The sequence below is a fragment of the Poeciliopsis prolifica genome, unplaced genomic scaffold (genome assembly GCF_027474105.1).
Source record: "Poeciliopsis prolifica strain line A6 unplaced genomic scaffold, Auburn_PproV2 SCAFFOLD007, whole genome shotgun sequence".
In the NCBI taxonomy this organism is placed as follows: Eukaryota; Metazoa; Chordata; class Actinopteri; order Cyprinodontiformes; family Poeciliidae; genus Poeciliopsis; species Poeciliopsis prolifica.
This window is the reverse complement of record NW_026562382.1, coordinates 17,027,578-17,047,055: the sequence shown is the minus strand read 5'-3', so window position 1 is coordinate 17,047,055 and position 19,478 is coordinate 17,027,578. Positions and strand designations below refer to the sequence as shown.

Genomic DNA, 19,478 nt, shown 5'->3' with positions numbered 1-19,478 from the left:
AACTTGCATAGTTTTTTTGTTTGTTTTTTGTTTTGTTTTTTTTGCCCAGCTATAAAAAATGTTTAAAATTATCTGACATTTAAAAGTATAAATTGATATTGTTCAAAAGATTCAGAGACTGACATAGTCATTATATTTTGTCTGTTGGTATTCATTTGAGAAGTTCAGTTTGAAACCAACCTGACTAATTAGCATAAAATAATTATTAACTACTTTCAATGTTTGAAAAGTACACTGACAGAGAAAAGAAACTGCCTTCTGTAGTGTTTATTTTGATTTTCTGTCTCATTCCCTGCTTTACGAGTCTTATTTTTCATCATGAGACCTACCCAACATTTTCTTTGGTCCCATGCAGTTTATTTATCACGGGGGCTCATTTCCAGGATCCATGTGGGTCTTTTTCCAACTGTGGAATGAAGAACTACAAAATCAGCACCACCCCTAATTCTGGAAAGCAATCATTGATATGCCACATACAATCACATTTCTTTGGAGGATTAGGGTTCTTGCAGACATAGACAGTTTCTCTCTGCAGCCAGGTCTAAGGTTCAAAGGACATTCTGTCTCTCCTTAAACTTAACTTGTGCAGATTAGGTCAGCTTCCTGTCGTTCTCTGTACCTTGTTATTCAAAGAAACCGTGGGAGCTCAGTCAGAAGCAGAAAGAAAGAATGACAGTTATTTCCTAATAAATGTAGAAGTGGCAGACTTGAGCAATTTGAAAAGTATAGTTATACCCCAGGGGACCTTTACCCAAAGAGATGAAAGCTATGGCTTCCTTGTCATTGTAGTTATGCAACAAAAAGCGACTTTGTTGCTCTCGGAGACTCGAGACATTATAAGATATAAGATATAATAAAAATATTAACAAGAGAGGTTAGAGAGTTATAGAGTCAATTTTGCAAGTAGATGTGAGGTTTAAGGTGTGGCTAGCTTTTGAGTATAGTTGACTGGTAAGAAAGATGAGGTGTTTTATAGGGTTCTTCTCCCACTAAAGCACATCCAGTGATTAACCAAAACCAGAGAGAGATTGCCTTTTTTGACCCCTTCTATAAATGCGCACAACTTCTTCACTACATCCTGACAGTCATGTGACAAGGTGCGTTGATAGGAAATCTGGAACACAGGATTCAGAGCAAGATTTTCTAAACACCACTTAATTAAAATACTAAAAGCAGCCCCTTGGCATCAATGGATTCCCAATGTGTTATCACCGATGTGTTATTTACATCAAATTCTGTTTCTCAGTGTATTTCTCGTTTTTAATGGACAGCTCATGCTGTCGTTATGCTTTGTGTCATATCCTTACGACACTCTCCGGTTCTCTGTATGGGATTTCCAGACATTCCCAAGCCAAATGGGATATAAAGTCCCACCAAAAAGTTCTGGGACTTTCTGAACAAACGCCAAGACCAGCTCAACTGTGTCCAGTTATTATAGAGAAGCAGAAGCGCTATTTTGAGCTGTCCCCAGATGATGAAGTTCATTATCCAATTTATGAGGATAAGTCCTGCCACGATGTCGAGGAAGCTTATTTCGACCACTTGCAACCAGCATTTTATTTTTTTTAGTCATGATCCATATCTCATAATCGTATCTCATGGTAGACAGAACATCGTCCCTTATATTTCACAGGACTTATTTAAATGCCACAAAAGTTGATATCAAGACAGTGGGACGATAATAGCGCATGCTATTTGTGTCAAAGCTCAGGGTTTTTATTGTCTATTTTTTCTTTCTTCAATTAGACTAAAAACATAACTTACCTAGTTTTTATTTTTCAACATTGTTCTCACATTTTGATTGGTTGTTAGTCTATACGAGCCCTTGCCTATTGTCTTTGTGAAAGCAGTTTTTTCTTCTGGTCAAGTTTAAAGTTGAAAACAAGAGCACACCAATTTATCAAGCCAGAACTTAAGCTAGTTGTGCAACAGAATGTATTAGTGCTAAGCAGGCATGAACAGCTTGGCACAACCCCTTCCATGTATAAACATGAGGTGAGTTAAAGAGAAACTTGTCTTTTTTTAGTCATTTGCATTCTATTTTATGCCAAAACAGCAAGAATATTTCTGCACTAAAGTAATTTGTGGTGCTATAAATTGTGCACTAGTAGTAGCATGGGAGAGGATCATTTCATCTGGTCATCTATCACTACAAATAAGTGGCACTATATAAACAAAATCATAATCTTAAAATATCTAAAGAAATCAAATTCTGTTTTTTAGATATGTGTGTTAATTCTGTACTTAGTCCATCTTTATGGATTTTCTGTCTTTTGCCTCCTTTTTTTACTCATTAGTTTCCATTTATGTCATTTATATATATATTTTTTTTTTCATAAATGGTTTCTTTCTGGTATCAGATCTGGTTTTAAGTGGCAGTGTTCTCCCCATCTAATAAAACTAAACCGAACTATTTGAACATATTTATTCAAAGTTAATACAATGCAAGGTGCTATTCCATCTGTTGGCTTATACTAACCAACACAAAGTATCCATAAAAAAATGAATGTAATTTCAGTTGGCATTTGTCTCTATGTTCTTCTCTAGAATGCTGTTCATCACAGACTATGGGAATGTGGCCAAGCTTGAGCGGTGCAACATGGATGGCTCAAACCGGACCCGACTAGTGGATTATAAAATTGAGCAACCCACTGCTGTCGCATTGGATATTATCAAGAAGCTTGTATATTGGGCAGATGCCTACCTGGATTACATTGACGTTGTGGATTACCATGGCAGGAACAGGCACACCATTATCCATGGCATCCAAGTGAGTGTCACATTTTACTGTAAGCACAGCTTTTTTCCTTCTACATTTAAGGAGCCATTTTAGATAAATGTTAGATGCTTTTCTTTACAGCAATGCATTTCTCTTCCCTTGAGAAAGTCAAATTATGACATGACAGAGTTCTAGGGTATTTTTTTCATTTGGGCACCATGATACGAGGCAGGTGGTACATTCAGTGTCTGGGGTTTTAATTCACTCTTCATTTTCATAGAAAAGGTCTTTTGAAACCTTGATGTTTTATTAAATAGAAAGAACTGCGTCACATGTGAAGCAGTCTTCGAAATGAGCATATCAATAGTTTCTTCCCCTGTAGTACACTTTTAAGCCCCTTTCATTGCAAATTATGATTATTCATTAAAAGGCCATTGCCACTAATGTGAATGAGAAATTCAGCCTTTATGAGGAAAAAAAGAACATACATCTTTGCACTTTATTATGTATGCAGGTGTTCTTTGGATGATATTGCCTTGTTCACATTTGCTTGTGCCCTCATTAGACTGAGGATCTTAATGCCATTGGATCTGCATATCAAATTTCATACAGAGCCTCATTTTTTTCTCCTAGACTGTGAATTTTGTGTTCATGTTAACAAGCTGCCTCTTTACTCTTTCGTTTTTTATTAGACTTAATTTCATATTAAACTCATTCATATTTTTAATGATGTTACTCAACTTTTCCAATTTTGGACTGAGCTTTTGATAAAATATTGTTTTGTGCAACTTGATGCTTAGTTTATAAGTCGGGCTTATTGTGCTAGTGAAAACACTCACACTTGGCATTGCTGGTTGAAAGCTTTATAGTTTGTAACAGAATGGTTATTGACTAGAACAAGAACTTCAAATAATTTTACACCAAGAACTGGCTGCAGTATTAAGCTTTATCTAATCACATCCTTTACAGAATGACACACACAGGCTTAAATATAAATATACATCTCCAAATAATATTTGATTAGATGTCATTTATACAAATACACCTTAACATGATTGTCAACTGGAGGTGGGTATTTTTGCTGTTTTTCCTGGCACATTATTGAGATTGATTTCTAGTTTTCTAGGGTTTGGAATTATAAACCTGTTTGAGCACCAAAGTATCAGTAATTTACCTGGAGATATTCCCTGTTCTTCATTATTCTGTCCACCTTATATAACACAACAAAACCTCAGGCAGCAAAACACACTCACAATAATGATGATGTCATTAAAATCCTTGACAACTGGTACAGTGTCAAGAAGTTCTTTTTTTTTCTTTGCCAAGTGCACAGTCACAGATTTTAGTCCAATTTGTAAGTTACGAACACAATTTGATCAAAGAGAGTCCATATGAGGATTTTCTAAGTAAATTTTACTGTGGGTGCATACACATATTTATGCCTGCAGATATACTGTAATTTTGACCCTGAACAGAATGTTTCAAATGCATCCTTTCAAGGCCCATAAATTAATGACATTCATGCCCAGGGTGAGACTTTTCGTCTGTACTGACATGCTTCCTGTGTTCTTGACTTTTAGCATAAAAACAACATCTAACTTTACTTTTTGAAAGGAAAGCAAAAAAAAAAAAATCCTTTTTTATTCCCTAATGAAATCAAATTTCAATTAAGTTAATTTGGAATTTGTTTTAATTCTTTTGTAATTTTTTTTAAGTATCCAGTGTGGAAAGTTTTCTTTGTAAGGAGCTGTTTAAAATCTGCTTGGTAGCATCTTGAACCTAAACAGACAGATGGATGAGTGGTTTAATTTTTTTTTTTTTTTTTCCTGAAGCTTGTTTCTCAATGCCCCTGATGTATAGGTGTGGGGCAGTGAGCATAGGTGTATTTCCTGTGAACATAGCTCATCCAGCCATGTTGCTTTGTGTAGGTGTCAGCCTGCTAAATGTAGCATGGAGGGTGGTTGTGTCAGGGCCAGCAGTTTCCCAGTGGAGTCCAGCTTTTGACCCTGGACAGGCTGCCAACCGTACTAGATGACCACACTTCCATTTCCCTTCTCTCCTGTGCTTGATGCTTGGGATACAGCTCATATTGAATCTGCTTTGTTGTTTTCTCTTTTCTCTTGTGGCTCGACTTATGTTTTAAAAAAGACAAATTGGCGTTTTCTTATGTTTCAGGTGTCATACGTATATGCATTAGCTGTGTTTGAGGACTACCTCTACGCCCTGCACTCTTCCCCTTCAGAGGAGAGTTCATCTGTGGAGTTGCTGCAGGTGAACAGGTTCAACATCACAGCAGAGAGCAGGACGTTAGCCAGCCTGGGGAATTCGAGAGCCCTGCGTGTTTACCACAAACTCGCTCAACCAAAAGGTAAAGGACATTTTCCAATAAGTAAACATGTGCAAGTATGTGTCACAGCCTACCATCCGTGACTCACAAGGTGTATACTAGAGAGAAAAAAAAAACATCTGTGGCATACAACATTAGTTTTGGTTTTTTGTGTTTTTCTCCAGTCAGGAGCCATGCATGTGAAATGGATTCATATGGAAAGCCAGGAGGATGTTCTCAGATTTGTCTTCTGAGTGGAAGTTACAAGTCTAGAACCTGCCGCTGCCGTATTGGCTACAGACTTGGTTTTGATGGAACATCTTGTAAAAGTTAGTACACATTTTCCTTTTTTCTCCATCAATTAAGGCGTTACTAAGCGATAGGGTATTCAAATGATAGTCAGTTGTCTTTTAGTTTTTAATATTTTCACAATTGTTAAATTTTATTCTGTAATGCCAAACCTTGTATCCAAATCTTAGTGAAATTAATAGACAGACTTGTAATGACCGCAATCCTACCAGTTGACCCCCTCATGAAAAGCCTATTCTACCACCATCATTTCATTTAACAAAAACGACAAGATGGAGGGAAAAAAAATCTTTCATTTGGCAGTCAGAGAGAGAGAAATTGTTTCCAATGATCTAATGAGCTAAAGTAGATTGCGTCCAGTGTAATTGTAGTGGCAGACCGCTATTTAGGCTGGTGGAGTCAGATTATACAGTAACCAGACACTATTATATACATCTTTTGAAATGTGAAGCACATAGTGAATCAGCCAGTCACATAGCAGCAGCACAGTGCATTAATATTATCTAGATATTGAAAAGACAGACTACTTAAATTCAAATCAGTCATCAGAACGGGGGAAAAGGATATTCAACTTATGGAGAGTGAAAAGTGCCAAATTATTCTAAATAAATAACTTATGAAATGGTTATTTAAATGTGTCATTAATTCATTAAAACTAGAATATTATCCATAAATGATTCATGAAATATATAATTACTTATATGTGCCTCTATTAAATGTATACATTTTATTTTAAAAACCAGATATAATTATTTCATGTTTTAATAAATTATTTATTTTTCCTGTGGTGAAGCAAAGCAATAATTCATTTAAACTGTCACCTTTTCATCAAACTCAGTAGGTGGGAGTAGGGCTGCTTCTATAGGGACCCTGACATCTGATTGGCTCTTTCAAGCAGCAAGTTTAGACAACTTCTTCTAGTTGCTTTGACTGTGGGTCAATATTTTTACTGTAAGTTTGAAAATCACTTCAACACATTTTTGTGATTTATTTATTACAAACTCTGGGCGAGCAATACTCCAGACTCTGTATGTCTAGTTTGTTCTGAAATACCTCTAATAAGTTCACAAGAGAGCTTACTGAGGTCCTGCATGGAAGAAGCTGCCACAGACTTCAGTCGGGATCAACATTGGCTCCACCCACTCGCTACAACTGGCTAAGGCTCTCTTGTGAGCTTATAGATATTTTAGAGCAAACTAGGCTGGAATTCCTCACCCAGTAAATAAATTGCAAAACTTTGAATGTTATTTTTGCACTTTCCAGCAAAGATATCGACCTCGAAGCTAAAGAAAATCTGGGAGAAGTTGTCTTGACTTGTTACAGCCAATTACAATATAGAAGCATTCCTAATCCCACTCTCTGAGTTTGATGGATGAAGTTGACAGTTTATTTTAATTTATGATGTGCTCCAGCACAGGAACATAATTTCTTAAGTCATGAAATAATTATACCTAATTATTTAAATTTAATCAATACATTTAATTGAGACACATTAATTAAGTTTACGTTTAATAAATTGTGTATTTATTTGTAGTTTTAAAAAGTAACACATTTAAATAATACTTTTATACGTTCACTTTTTTATTATATTTGGCACTCCTACCTACCCATATCAAGTTACTTGTTGGTGTTAGACTGGCTGGTCTGAGTACTTTAGATGTGATCTGGGATTTTCATACAGAGTCATCTTTTAGATTTATAGGAAATTATTTGAAAAAGAGAAAATATCTAGTGAGTTACAGTTATGTGGATGAAAATTTCTTACTCATGTCAGAGGTTAGAAAAAAATGGATGGTGTGGTTTGAGATAATATAAAGAATAGTTCACATCAGCACTCATTGCTGAATTTGATCTCTAAAAGGTCTATAATGTCAAACCATAGAAAACCAGTGTGGGTGCCACTGCTGTCAGCCAATGAAAGGAAACTGAGGCTACAATTCACTTAAGCTCAACAAAATTGGATAAATTTGCCTGGTTTTATGAGTCTCAATTTCCACTGCGACACTCAGTGTGCAATCAAAATTTGGCCTGAATGAAATAAATGAATCAATTCACCCTGCCTTGTACCACCAATTCAAACTGCTACTGATGGTGTAAAGATGTAAGAGATATTTTCATGAAATACTTTCTACAAAGTATGAACTGAGTTTTGTTTAAGTGCCACAGTATATTCGAATATTGTTAGTGGCCATGTCCATCCATCCTTTTATAATTAGAATGCACTTGTACCGTGATGGCTACTTTTAGTAGAGCAACACTTAGTCACAAAATTGAAACCATATCAAAAGTGTTTTTTCTACTTGATACAAACAAAGTATGCCTAAAACACTCTCCGGCTGATATTTCTGGCTCACTTCACAAATTGTAAAAAAAAAAAAACTATGATGGAAAATTAATAACAGGATTATAAACAGTTGTGCTATACTAAACACCTTGCAAAAAGAGAATGCTTTAGAGTCTGTGCTGTCAAATTTTGTGTCTAATAAATTCAGTTCACCAACTCTATTATTGAGCTTATTGTGTTGCCATCATCCCAAATACACACAAAGCATAATTAAATATTTTTCTTTTCTTTTTTAAAATCTTTCTATTTTGTAAAATCATATAATAGAAACACATAATTGAGTATTTAGGTATTATTAAAAAGTGGCTTCCCTGTGTAAGATCTCTAACAATTAAACAATAATGGGATAATTGTAGCACAGTGTATGCTACAATCATTACCTATTTGTATCTATCTCTGGATATCTTAAGGAGTTGGTCTGCCTGTTATTGTAACAAAAACATGATCTGTGCCATTTCTTGAGGGCTTTCAGGCATGGCACAATGACTTATGAGACTTATTTAGTCTCTTATGATGAAACCAGAGGCAACAGGTGTATTGTATTTATGTTGCAATTAAATTGTTAAACATGCAGAATTTTGTCATTGGAACACAATCGTTTGCCCTATTTCTCATATGATTAATAAGACTTGCTGGACCTTTTAAAAATCTCATTCTTAATCTTAATCTTAATTCACTGGAATCTTAATTCACATCCAGTGAATTAAGATTCCTCCACTTGTCTCTTATTCGTTGAGCTCAGGCTATTCAGCTTGACTGGACTAGTGAGATCCTTTTCCTGGGATAATTACAGTGTTTTCTCTTGAAGTAATGGATAAAATTCACTTACTGCAATGTTTTAGCTTTAAAAAGTAGGTTGGGACTTTTAAAGGTCCTGACATATACCATTAAGATGTGTTCATGCTATGAATAGCTTTATAGATTTCAGCAACAGCAGAAATACTGTATGTTGATTATTTAATTCAGGGTGAAATATGCTTTAATGTTAACAATAATTAGGAGTGACAAGTGCAACAGATGTCAGGGTTTCTCTTTGATCCTTCTTTGTTCATTATTATGCACTTCCTTGTGCTTTATAATTAAATCTGCTATATTTTTACTCTTTTAACTTGTTTTCTGAAAAACTACAGTGCAGTGAAAAAATATTTGATCATTTTTGTCATCATAACACTAAAAAACTTCTTTCAAATGAGGATTCCATTTATTAAGGAGAAAAACGAGATGGTCCACATGTGAAAAAAGTAAGTGCCCCCGAAAAACTAATAACTGCCCCAAACTTCTATAGCAACTGCTATTACCAATTCAGTGACTTTCTTCCTATATTTAATGACATTTCAGACAAAAAAAAAAAAAATTGTTATCGGCCAAAGTTGGAATCAACGGGTCAAGCTTTTTAAAAATTGGTAATCTGGGTTCAGCCAGAAAACCGCAGTTGTTAGCATCCATCCTTAATTGTACATCCTTATCCCGAGTAGTGTCACCAGGGGTGCTGGTGCCTATTTCCAGTGGTCAACAAGTGAGAGGCAGGGTTATCACCCTAGCCAGGTCACCAGTTCAACCCTGGATTCACACACTCATACTGAAAGAGAATTGGTGTATGCATTCCTCATGTTTTGGCTAAGTCATCAAGCAGTAATATTGGTGAAAATGTTCTAAACAGTTTTCCAAAAATGTTTGTGATCATGTTTAGAACAGTTAGTACTGCGTTGATGTTGCTAATTAGAAATCTAGTGTCTCTGTGTACTTTTCATAATGTAATTATTGTACTTTTTGCCTGAGGCCTACAGCAGGATGTGAAAATTGCCCAATTCTAAATATTCCAATGCAAAAACAGTAAATAAAGTCACTTTCTATGTTTCAGTTGGTCTTTCTGCTGTCTGTGGAGGTTCCTTCTCATTTTCTGTAAAGCACCGACTCACGTTTCTCTGAAGGAAGATATGAAGAACAGCAGACAGTTCATGAGGCTATAAGAAGGATTTTCTACCAAACTTCGACTGTAGCTTTAACCATCTCAGGCTCAAATTCCTTGAAAAGACTGTTTAAGTTGTTGCAAATCTGCAACCCCTGCCTGAAGAGGGTTAAACTTTAGTCCAAGTATGAGCATCTGATGAAAATAATGCAAGCCATCAGTCTCATCCCTGTTTGCAGTTGTTTTCAGATTAAAGTTTTCATTGCCTTTTTGAATTGTCTTTTTATCGTTCATAACAACCAAAAGTGTGCTTATAAATTTCATTATTGGGATCATGTATAAAAATGTTAATTCAATTACTAAGTAATGTAGTGTGATATGGATGGATGGAAAGAAGGAAGCATTTTCATACAGCTTTTTTTTTGTCAAGTAGCTCCTTTTAAGTATAAAGAAGAACATTCAGCCTAAGATTACTGTTTGTTTTTTTGTCCCTGTGAAGGTCATGTGTCATAATAGAGCTGGCTATGTGCAGGCAGAGCCTTCAGCTGACAGTTATAAAGATGAGGGCAGGCGAAAACAGCTTTATGCGAGTGTGACGTTGTTCTATCGACCTGTTGGGACGCCTGATAGATTATTGCCATAATGAGGGTTTAAGTTTGCCTGCATTTGTGGGCTGCTCTGATCAATTGTTGGACATTGTGTAGATGACAATAAAAGCCGAAGATCAAATTGATGACACAATTTGGGCGCCTACAAGATTTCGATCAGAGTAATGGAGCTTTGGGAGCTTTTGCATGACATGTTTGATTTATTCCTCTCTAGTGGATGTTCTGATGACATCAACTATCTCTCTCTTGCTCTTCATCTCCTAAAGCATAATGAGATGTTTTTGTTAAACGATGTAGTTTTTCGTACAGCAGTCACTCTTAGAGTTTGGTATCTGGGTCTCTAGCAGTGCTTAATTGGCTCTTGGTTAGTTGGTCTATCTTACAAAAATGATAAATTGAACTGAGGCATGTGTGGTCCTCACCTCCAGCATCCTAGTCTCTTGGGTACTAGGTGAGACTGGAAAGAGGTCTGCTTCTCTCCGGGGAAGCCCTACTTCATTCCTTATTCTTCCTCTAGAGGTTCTTCAAGGTTTCAAGTATACACAGTCCCCATGCGACACAAAGATGCCACTGAGGAAGTCCCTTAGCTCCATACTTCTGTTTGTTTTTCTTACAGAAACACTATCTTATTTAGATTAGAAACACTATTCAAAGCCAAAGTAAGCGCTGCAAGTGAATGTTTGCTAAAGCAATTCATTACTTTTATTCTCGTGGCAGTTTTGCAGTGAGGGTGTGATTGAGGGTGGGGAGTCATTGGCACTGATTACTGGCTCCATTAGAGTGAATAGATGGCTTTGGACTTGCAAAACATATAAGAACAATGTGGTTGTTAAGTGGGTTTAATGCACGGATCAGCACTGATGAATTAGACCAATTAATTGACAATGACAGTAAAAAAAGGTCTGTCCTTTCTTGCTTTGTAGAGCCCAAAAACGATTTCTTCCTCTTCTATGGTAAGGGGCGTCCTGGGGTCATTCGTGGCCTGGATATGAACATCAAGTCTGGTGACGAGCACATGGTGCCTATTGAAGACCTTGTCAATCCTCGAGCCATAGACTATCATGCAGAAATGGGACACATTTACTTCGCTGACACTACCAGTTTCCTCATTGGCTGTCAAAACATAGATGGAAGTAGCAGGGAGACAATTCTCAAAGATGGTGAGTCAATGTTTTTTGTATCTTCTGAATTCTTTTTTCTTTTGTAAGTCAGGCTCATTGTACTTTTTAAAAGATCCTGTTCTGTTATTTCTATGGTCATAAAATAGCTTTTGCACCATCTGCGCTTCTAAAAAACCTGCACTTCAAATATCTTTTCTCGTTTTTAGGCAATAAAAATTTCACATATATAGTATATGGGATGACAAGAGGATATAAATGAGTCTGCTTCTTAAGTGTAAAGCAAAAAACAACACAACTATTTTTAGGTTATGACTATGTACAGTGAAAATATATTGACAACATTTATGATAATCTGTTTTATTAATTGTAAGTTTTGAAAAATCTCAGAAGAAATGAAAAAAATATATATATTGAGAAATGTCTATCATATTTTACGGTGCTGATTTTGTTCCAGAACTTGATAATGTTGAGGGTATTTCTGTGGACTGGATTGGAAATAATTTATACTGGACCAACGATGGCTACAGGAAGACGATCAGTGTTGCCAGGCTGGAGAGAGCCTCTCAAACCAGAAAGACGCTGTTGGAAGGAAACATGTCACACCCTAGAGCAATCGTAGTTGATCCTCTGAACAGGTAAACCCTCAAACCATATACCGAGAAGGTCAGAATGTTTATCCAGGGTTGATTTATAAAGCATGCTTAACTGAATTATTGAATAGCATGGTTATATGACTCTCAGGTAAGTTAAAATAAAATAACATGACCAGGCAATATTAATTAACTCTCCTTAACCCCTTAACTTGCAGTTTCCCATTCATGGGACAAATTTAGTGTTTGACTATTCTACCTTTTTCATCGCCAGTTAAGGGGTTAACTTGTAAAATCTATTGTATTATGATGATATTTATAGAGTAATGTTATGACAGGTACATTGAATTAAGTACTTAGTTGTAATGCACTGATAGTAGTGATCTTATGGAACATCAAATATGGTTTGCTTCTTTATATTTAAAATTAAAAAAATAGTCTAGCACTTTTTTGAACCTCAATGCTAAGCCAACCACTGAAAGCAAAATGTAAACAGTTATCAAAAGCCTTCCCTTGTGAATTACAGAAAAAATAATTTAATTTCAGAATATTTAATCAGAATCTGAGCCAAACTTACTTGGATTTTTAGCGAAATCTCTGATGCCACACTTTTTGGCACTCCTGCTGTAATGACTGCTAAAAGCCTGAGTCCATGAGTCGGTTCCCTTCTGATCTGGCCCTATGTTTCGGACCATTACTCTGAAAGACACAATTAGGTACAAAATGCGCTGGTACTTCAAATAGTTTATGATGCCATATATTCTTAAAAACAGAAATAAATATGCCCAAAGCATTACAAATCCTCCACCTGACTTAACAGGTAGCAAAAAGTGTTTCTCTCTCCACATATGTATAGTGAGATTTTCACAAAACGACCTACCAGTTCTAGTGTTTATTATTGAAAACTTAATTTTTTGTTTTATCTTACTATTTTACATCTCAGTAGATTTTAGCCAGCTCCACATGTTTATATCTGCGATGTCTAAACAGAAAAGTATTTTTTCAAGCAGCTGACAGGGATGCAGATTGCATCTAAAAGTGGTTGAAAATACTTAGTGATTCCATGAATCAGGTAAACGGTATCACATACATTGCTAAATAAAAGTGCCTGAGTTTTTCATATGTTGTATAAAAGATGGTTCTCTTAAGACATCGGACACATACATGCAAGGTGGGTGTCAATTGTGAAAAACAATGTACATGTATAAAAATATTTGTGTGAGAATAATTCTTTTATTTTTATTTTTAATTTTTTGCAGCTGTCTGTCATGAAGAGATCTTTAGAACAGGTTAAAAGAGTTGTTTTTCTTTTCCTGAGCATATTTTGAAGATATTCTATGACTGTTACAACACCCACAGGTTCTCTTGTATTTTAACTTGATGTGTCTTTGTTACAAAGGAAGTATTGTTATTGGATAAATCGTGGGAGTGATATTTTTATTGCTACTTTCAGCACTGTTCTTTAAAATGTCAAACATTTTTATCTGTTGCTTCCAATGTAATTACTTTGAGGATTAATCCCGGAAACCATCATATTTTTAAAACTTTTACGATGACCTTTGACCAAGTAATAGGTCACATGAAAGTTTTTTTAAAAATTGACTTGCAAATGAGCAAATGACAACATTTTCTTTGTAAAGGAAAAACTTTTACAAAAAGAAAATATTTGCTCCACACTTGAAAACTTAGTAATCCAATTTTCAGTTTGTTGGCTTCTTCTCTGCAGCCTTCGTAGATCACATCAGAGTTCCTGTTTGGATTCATCAATGGTGGTTTCTGCCAGCAAAGGTGGTGATTAGCATACAGACATTATGCTGCAAAACTGTAATTCATTGAGTGTCTTAAGGATCTTAAGGATTAACACTTTAAGGCTTAAATCATATTACCACCCACTGAATCCATAGCAGTCAGAGATTAATTTTCAAGCTTCAGGGGATTGTTCCAAAGATTTTGAAGCATATTGCTTTTTTTTTTTTACAGTTTTGGGAACTCATACCCCACCACTAACTTCTTCATTCTTACATTTCCAACTGACTGTGCATGGTTTAAAAGCAAAGTAACATTCATACAGTAACAGATCGCTAAACCTTTAACATAAAAAAATTAAATACAGACAAATTTTCAGTTGCAGACAAACGATTATGTCACCATTTTCTTTGTTTGGGGATTAATAACTTTTATACTGACCCTCCCATTGACAGCACAGGTGATTAGAAAAGCTAGCTTTAGGCTTGTGAACGAACATTGAGCCAGAACCCCGGCAGTTCTTTGATCTCTATCTGCTCAGCTGGAAGGCTCTTTTCACATGAAATGGTTGCACTTCTCCTACAGATTTCTCCACTGCAGTCTTGAGACCTTATTTTCTGCTCTATTGCCACCTTCAGTTTGTGTTGACATGAGTGTCAGCTTACTAGTAACTTTCTCCACTGTTTTGCTACATTAAGAATGAAATATGTGAATAGTCAAAACATTTTGTGCAAATGACTTGCACAAACATTTTGTGCAAGTCATTGTCTCTGTATACCTTTATAACTGATGGGAAATCTGATGTAAATGTAGACTTTTGGCAGGATTCAGGGGATCTGAAACAATCATTGCTTTTGCTTATATGGAACTAGATCTATTTTTGAGATAGTTTCTTCATATTCACTCGAACATTTAAAATTGCTTATTCAAGGAGCCGTTGATGCTATGATACAAACCCCACTGGTTTCAGTGCCTGCCAATAAGTGTGTAACCCAAATATTAGGTTCTCTCAATTGAGATATTTTCAAAGCCATGTTTAGTGACTTCTTGTGGGCGGTGTAGTTTGAGGTTTCCAATTTGCTGTTCCCTAGTGAAAAACTTAAACTTAAAACAGATTAAAGCCTTTAATATTTACCATCACAGAAAGTTTGGTCATATTCAATAAGGGCTTTTAGTCGGTAAACATTTCTGTGACAAAAGGTTTTGTTATTTATTTATTTTCTGCTTTTAATTTCTTGGAGAATAACAATATCAAATATCAACATGTGATGATTCTTATTTCACCTTCACACTGCTGTGTATTTCCCTGGCAATTAATCAGTGGACAAATATTACAAAGATACATGTCTTTAACTAAATAAATCTCCAGAAAATTTTACATATATAATGCTATCAGTTATTTGCTCTCCAGCTAAACCAGGCAACCACAGACAATTTGGACATGTTAGCGGTTCTGTGACAATAGTAAGAGACCTTACAGATGCAATACATGCCACATACAGTTGTTACAGCTACAGATATTATTCAGATGTTTCTTAAACACTTCCCAACAATCTATTATAATGTTATTTAATTTCAGGCTATGTTTTGTGAATTTTTATTTTCCCATTGGTGAAGATTCACTCATCTCGCTACGCCAACAGTTTTAAAATTAACTAATAATATTTATTTAGTTAAAAAGTATTTGAACACCTTGTATGATAATGTAGTTAGGAAATGGTACTGATCTTTTATGCTTAACACCATTTTCCATCTTAGTAGTTATTTTAAATTTTATATCCACAATTAGTGGATGTGTTAATTTATGACTCCATTAAGAAGGAAGGGTGCTCATACTCTCAGAACAAACAACAACAATAATGAATACAAACGGGGTGTACCTGTTCCAAAAAGACATGCAGTATAGGAACAGGGCCATATCACACGCAACAAACTGACTTAATATAGCGTCCCTTAATATTTCACAAAATGCTTTCATTTCTTTACATTTAGAACCACTTGAAACACTTTTTTGTAACACCAAATTGCTTGTCAAAATAAGAAACTCTGGCAGGGGTAAGGTGGTGGTGCAGAGTGTAAGGTGTGTGAACCACTGGCGGAGGCCTCAGTCCTCTACATAACCTTCTGAGGGTCCCGGTCCGATGCCCTTTGCCACATGTCTTTCACCTCTCACAACCCTGTTTTCTGACAATCCACTGTAAAATAAAGGGTATTAGAGCCACAAAAAAAAAAAAAAAAAGAAACTAAGGCATAACAGCGTTAGTCAGCACTAGCAACCCAGTTTAGTAGCTTTGTACATCTATGACTCAGCTTCTTCTTCACCAGTTTTGAAAAAAAAACACTGTGGGCTATTTTAAGTCAAGAATGTCACTTCCTTCTGCATATTATTTTTCTTGCCTTCTTATGATGAAAATTAAAATATATATAATTATGTGTGACATAAAAAATGTGAAGTTTACTGTGCCATTAAAGTCAAAGGTATCATGTTTTTAGCTGATGAAGACACAACCTGGAATGAAAAAGCAGTATGCAACAACAGAAAATTTGTGCAAACCAATTTGAACCATTTTTAGCAATAACTTGAAACACGTCTAGTGTATCAATGAAAAATATATTTTTTGTTCTTTATAGCGCCCTGAGATGTTGACTAGCATCCCTGCAGCTTTAAATGAAAAATATGAAATTAAAGTGTGACATTCAACATTTTGGCTGAATTTAGATCAGTGAAGGAAGTATTAATATTCTCCTTTTGTACTTTATATTAATGGTGTGCATCTGATGCAGTGTCTATCTTTATTCAGCTGTGTAGACGTGTGTGCGTGAATCTGTGTGTGTCTGTGGAAGTACTATGGTATCAATAATTCATGAGTTCACAAAGACGACTCAGAGACACGGTATTCATTCACCTTCCTATCCCAATCTGTTTTATCTTCATGAGCCAACCCTCTGCCATTGGTGAGAAACACGGGGCACACGGCTCAGTCAGCAACACTCAAGCAGAGCAAATCCCCTGGGCATTGTTACTGCAGAAAAGACCATGTCGAATTGTTGACCCAATCATGTTAAAGATACCTTTGGCTCATTCAGAGGTGTTGTCCCAATATTATTTTTGTGGTTGGGAATTTAAAACAACTAACTCTACCTTGATGTTTTGATACACCTATCAGATGCTTTCATAGAGACAGCGAGCAAGGCTGGAAAGGATTTGTTTACAAGAAAATGGAGAGGTAAATTTTTGCTTGATGAATAACAGCATTAATTTATTTTCCATGCAAGTAAAAACAGTTATTACTTTGCAAGGAAATACAGCCAAGCATTATTAAAAAGAGCCATGTTTACATCAGTTTCACTCAATGCATTTAAAAGTTTTCCCCTAAGCTGCTTATAGAGAGTCAAAAACAATCTGACAATAAATATAAAATATTATATTATTATAATATTCAGGGTAAAACACCCAGAAGCTCCTGGCGTGTACTTTCTTATTTTAAGACAATGATTCATTTGTACATTGATGCAGTTACAGCTTGCATTGTTCTTGTCCACCTCTCTGTATGACAGCTGGATGTACTGGACAGACTGGGAAGAGGATGAGGTCAATGACAGCATAGGACGGATAGAAAAAGCCTGGATGGATGGATCCAATCGCCGTATTTTCGTCACCTCCAACATGCTGTGGCCTAATGGTCTGACTCTAGACCACAGTAGCAGCACAATGTACTGGTGTGATGCCTACTATGATCATATTGAGAAGATTTACCTAAATGGAACTGGAAGAATGGTGTGTATATATTTATGATTTGGACCTTCGCTTTGGACCTTTAATTTTGCTGTCTGAATCAATCAACTACATGTTTTCAATAAGTTATTTGTGAATACGTTGGTAAATTAAAGTTTTAATCTTTCAAAAACGTTCAGCCTTATAAAATATTAATATGGCAAAAAAGTAGCTTCTGATTTAAAATGTTTAATGCTGATAATTTTATTCTTAAAAGCAATGAGATGATTGAACAAATCTCCGCCTCTCTAAAACCACAGCAACAAAATATCCTTTCATCCCTAACTGCCCCTGCAGTTAAACTGGCATAATAATAATAAATTATTTGTAAAAGATCTTTAATCAATGCCAAGATTCTATCTAACATTATTACAAGCAGGCCGTTCTGCCGGACAGATTTGTGCAAAGAAATTACATAACATTCATCATTCTATGGGTTTAGAATAATATCTAAACCCATATTCAAATAGTTAGTCTGCTTTGAGATGATTGATTTTGCTGTTGCTGATGATTTTGCTGTGGCTCCACTAATCTTCTGATTATAGTGCCTGGTGTTTCTTGTTGCAGGTGGTTTACAGAGGAAAAGAGCTGAACCATCCCTTCGGCATCTCTCATTATCGCAATTTCATCTTTTGGACGGAGTACATGAATGCGTCTGTATTCCAGCTGGACTTATCCACGGGCGATGTCACTCTGCTGCGGAGTGAGAGACCACCTCTATTTGGCCTGCGTGTCTATGACGCACAGAGCCAGCAAGGTTGGCAGCTTTCCCTTCACTTAGTAGCCGTCCAATGCTGCTGAATGTGAATTTCTTCCTTTACAGTATGGATCCCTGTTGCCTTAATGGGTATGTGGGATTTACTACGATATGCATTTTATATACTCCAGAGTAACAAGAAATGCTGGTGCTCTGTTATTTCATTGCAGTGACTGACGCTGGAGTAGATTATCAACATGTTGAGGGCTTCATGTCATAATCTTACTCCCATTCTGTCTGTTAGAAAATTGTGCCAACCAAGTAACCATTAAGGCATATTTTTATTGTACAGGAATGATATATATATATATATATATATATATATATATATATATATATATATATATATATATATATATATATATATATATATATATATATATATATATATATCTTTAGCTGCTTGAGATTACATTGGATAAATGTTTGCATAATCACAAAACTTGAGTCATTTCTGGTAAATCGAAGATGTAACCTCCCATAGGACTTTTATTCTATATTCCTTATTGAATTAGCAGGTGAGACACACAGGTTTTTGTTGAAAGGAGATTTATGGGAAGTGTTTTGAAATCTATTAATTTCTGAGATTTGTTTTAATAAACGGAAATCTGAAATTGTGTGAGCTTGAAATATACTGCATATTTCCCCAAATACTTTTTTCTTATGTTCTTATGAGTGGTAAAATCAATTCTACATGCCACACTTTGCGAGATGTAAAAATCTATGTTTCATTTTTCAAAGCTTTAATGGAAAGAACGAAGCTCACAACTTGACTCCAACTTGAGTAGTTTAATATTTTTCATGAAAGTCTCAATCCTCATACTATGGACGAGAAATCTATCTATCTTTGATCTGAAAATACAAATTGTTTTTGGCAATACAACTGTCAAACAAGTCATCTCAAAAAATAAAACTTATTCTGTGCATATTATAAAGAGCAATTTTATACAATGAAATGTCCAAACTACAGAAATAATATCCCAACTACATACTATCTAGCTGGTTAACAGTACATCAGCAAATAATTCAATAATTGTCCATTTCTTCTTCTGGCATTTTCACTGAGCTCAACAGAAAGATGTAGGGTATAAAACTTTTTTAGCTGAAAAAAAGTTACACTTGGGGACAAAGAAGTTGTTAGTCAGCAACGGACAGATGGAAACTGCTGACTAAATAAATCTGGAGAGATGACAATAGATATATATATTATTGATATACACTGTGGAGCTAAATCGTCATAAAATATTGCACAGTCGTACATTTCAACTGTGATT

General features: G+C 35.5%; 1 protein-coding gene across 1 annotated transcript in view; it reads left to right on the top strand.

The window, feature by feature from the left end:
- lrp1bb (low density lipoprotein receptor-related protein 1Bb) overlaps positions 1-19,478 on the top strand; it is a 282,327-nt gene that overhangs the window by 130,495 nt on the left and 132,354 nt on the right. The window contains exons 8-14 of the mRNA XM_055031925.1: positions 2,548-2,770; positions 4,895-5,087; positions 5,231-5,374; positions 11,139-11,375; positions 11,791-11,971; positions 17,231-17,450; positions 18,015-18,204. Coding sequence (XP_054887900.1) covers positions 2,548-2,770; positions 4,895-5,087; positions 5,231-5,374; positions 11,139-11,375; positions 11,791-11,971; positions 17,231-17,450; positions 18,015-18,204 — 1,388 coding nt within the window. The remainder of the gene's footprint in view (positions 1-2,547; positions 2,771-4,894; positions 5,088-5,230; positions 5,375-11,138; positions 11,376-11,790; positions 11,972-17,230; positions 17,451-18,014; positions 18,205-19,478) is intronic.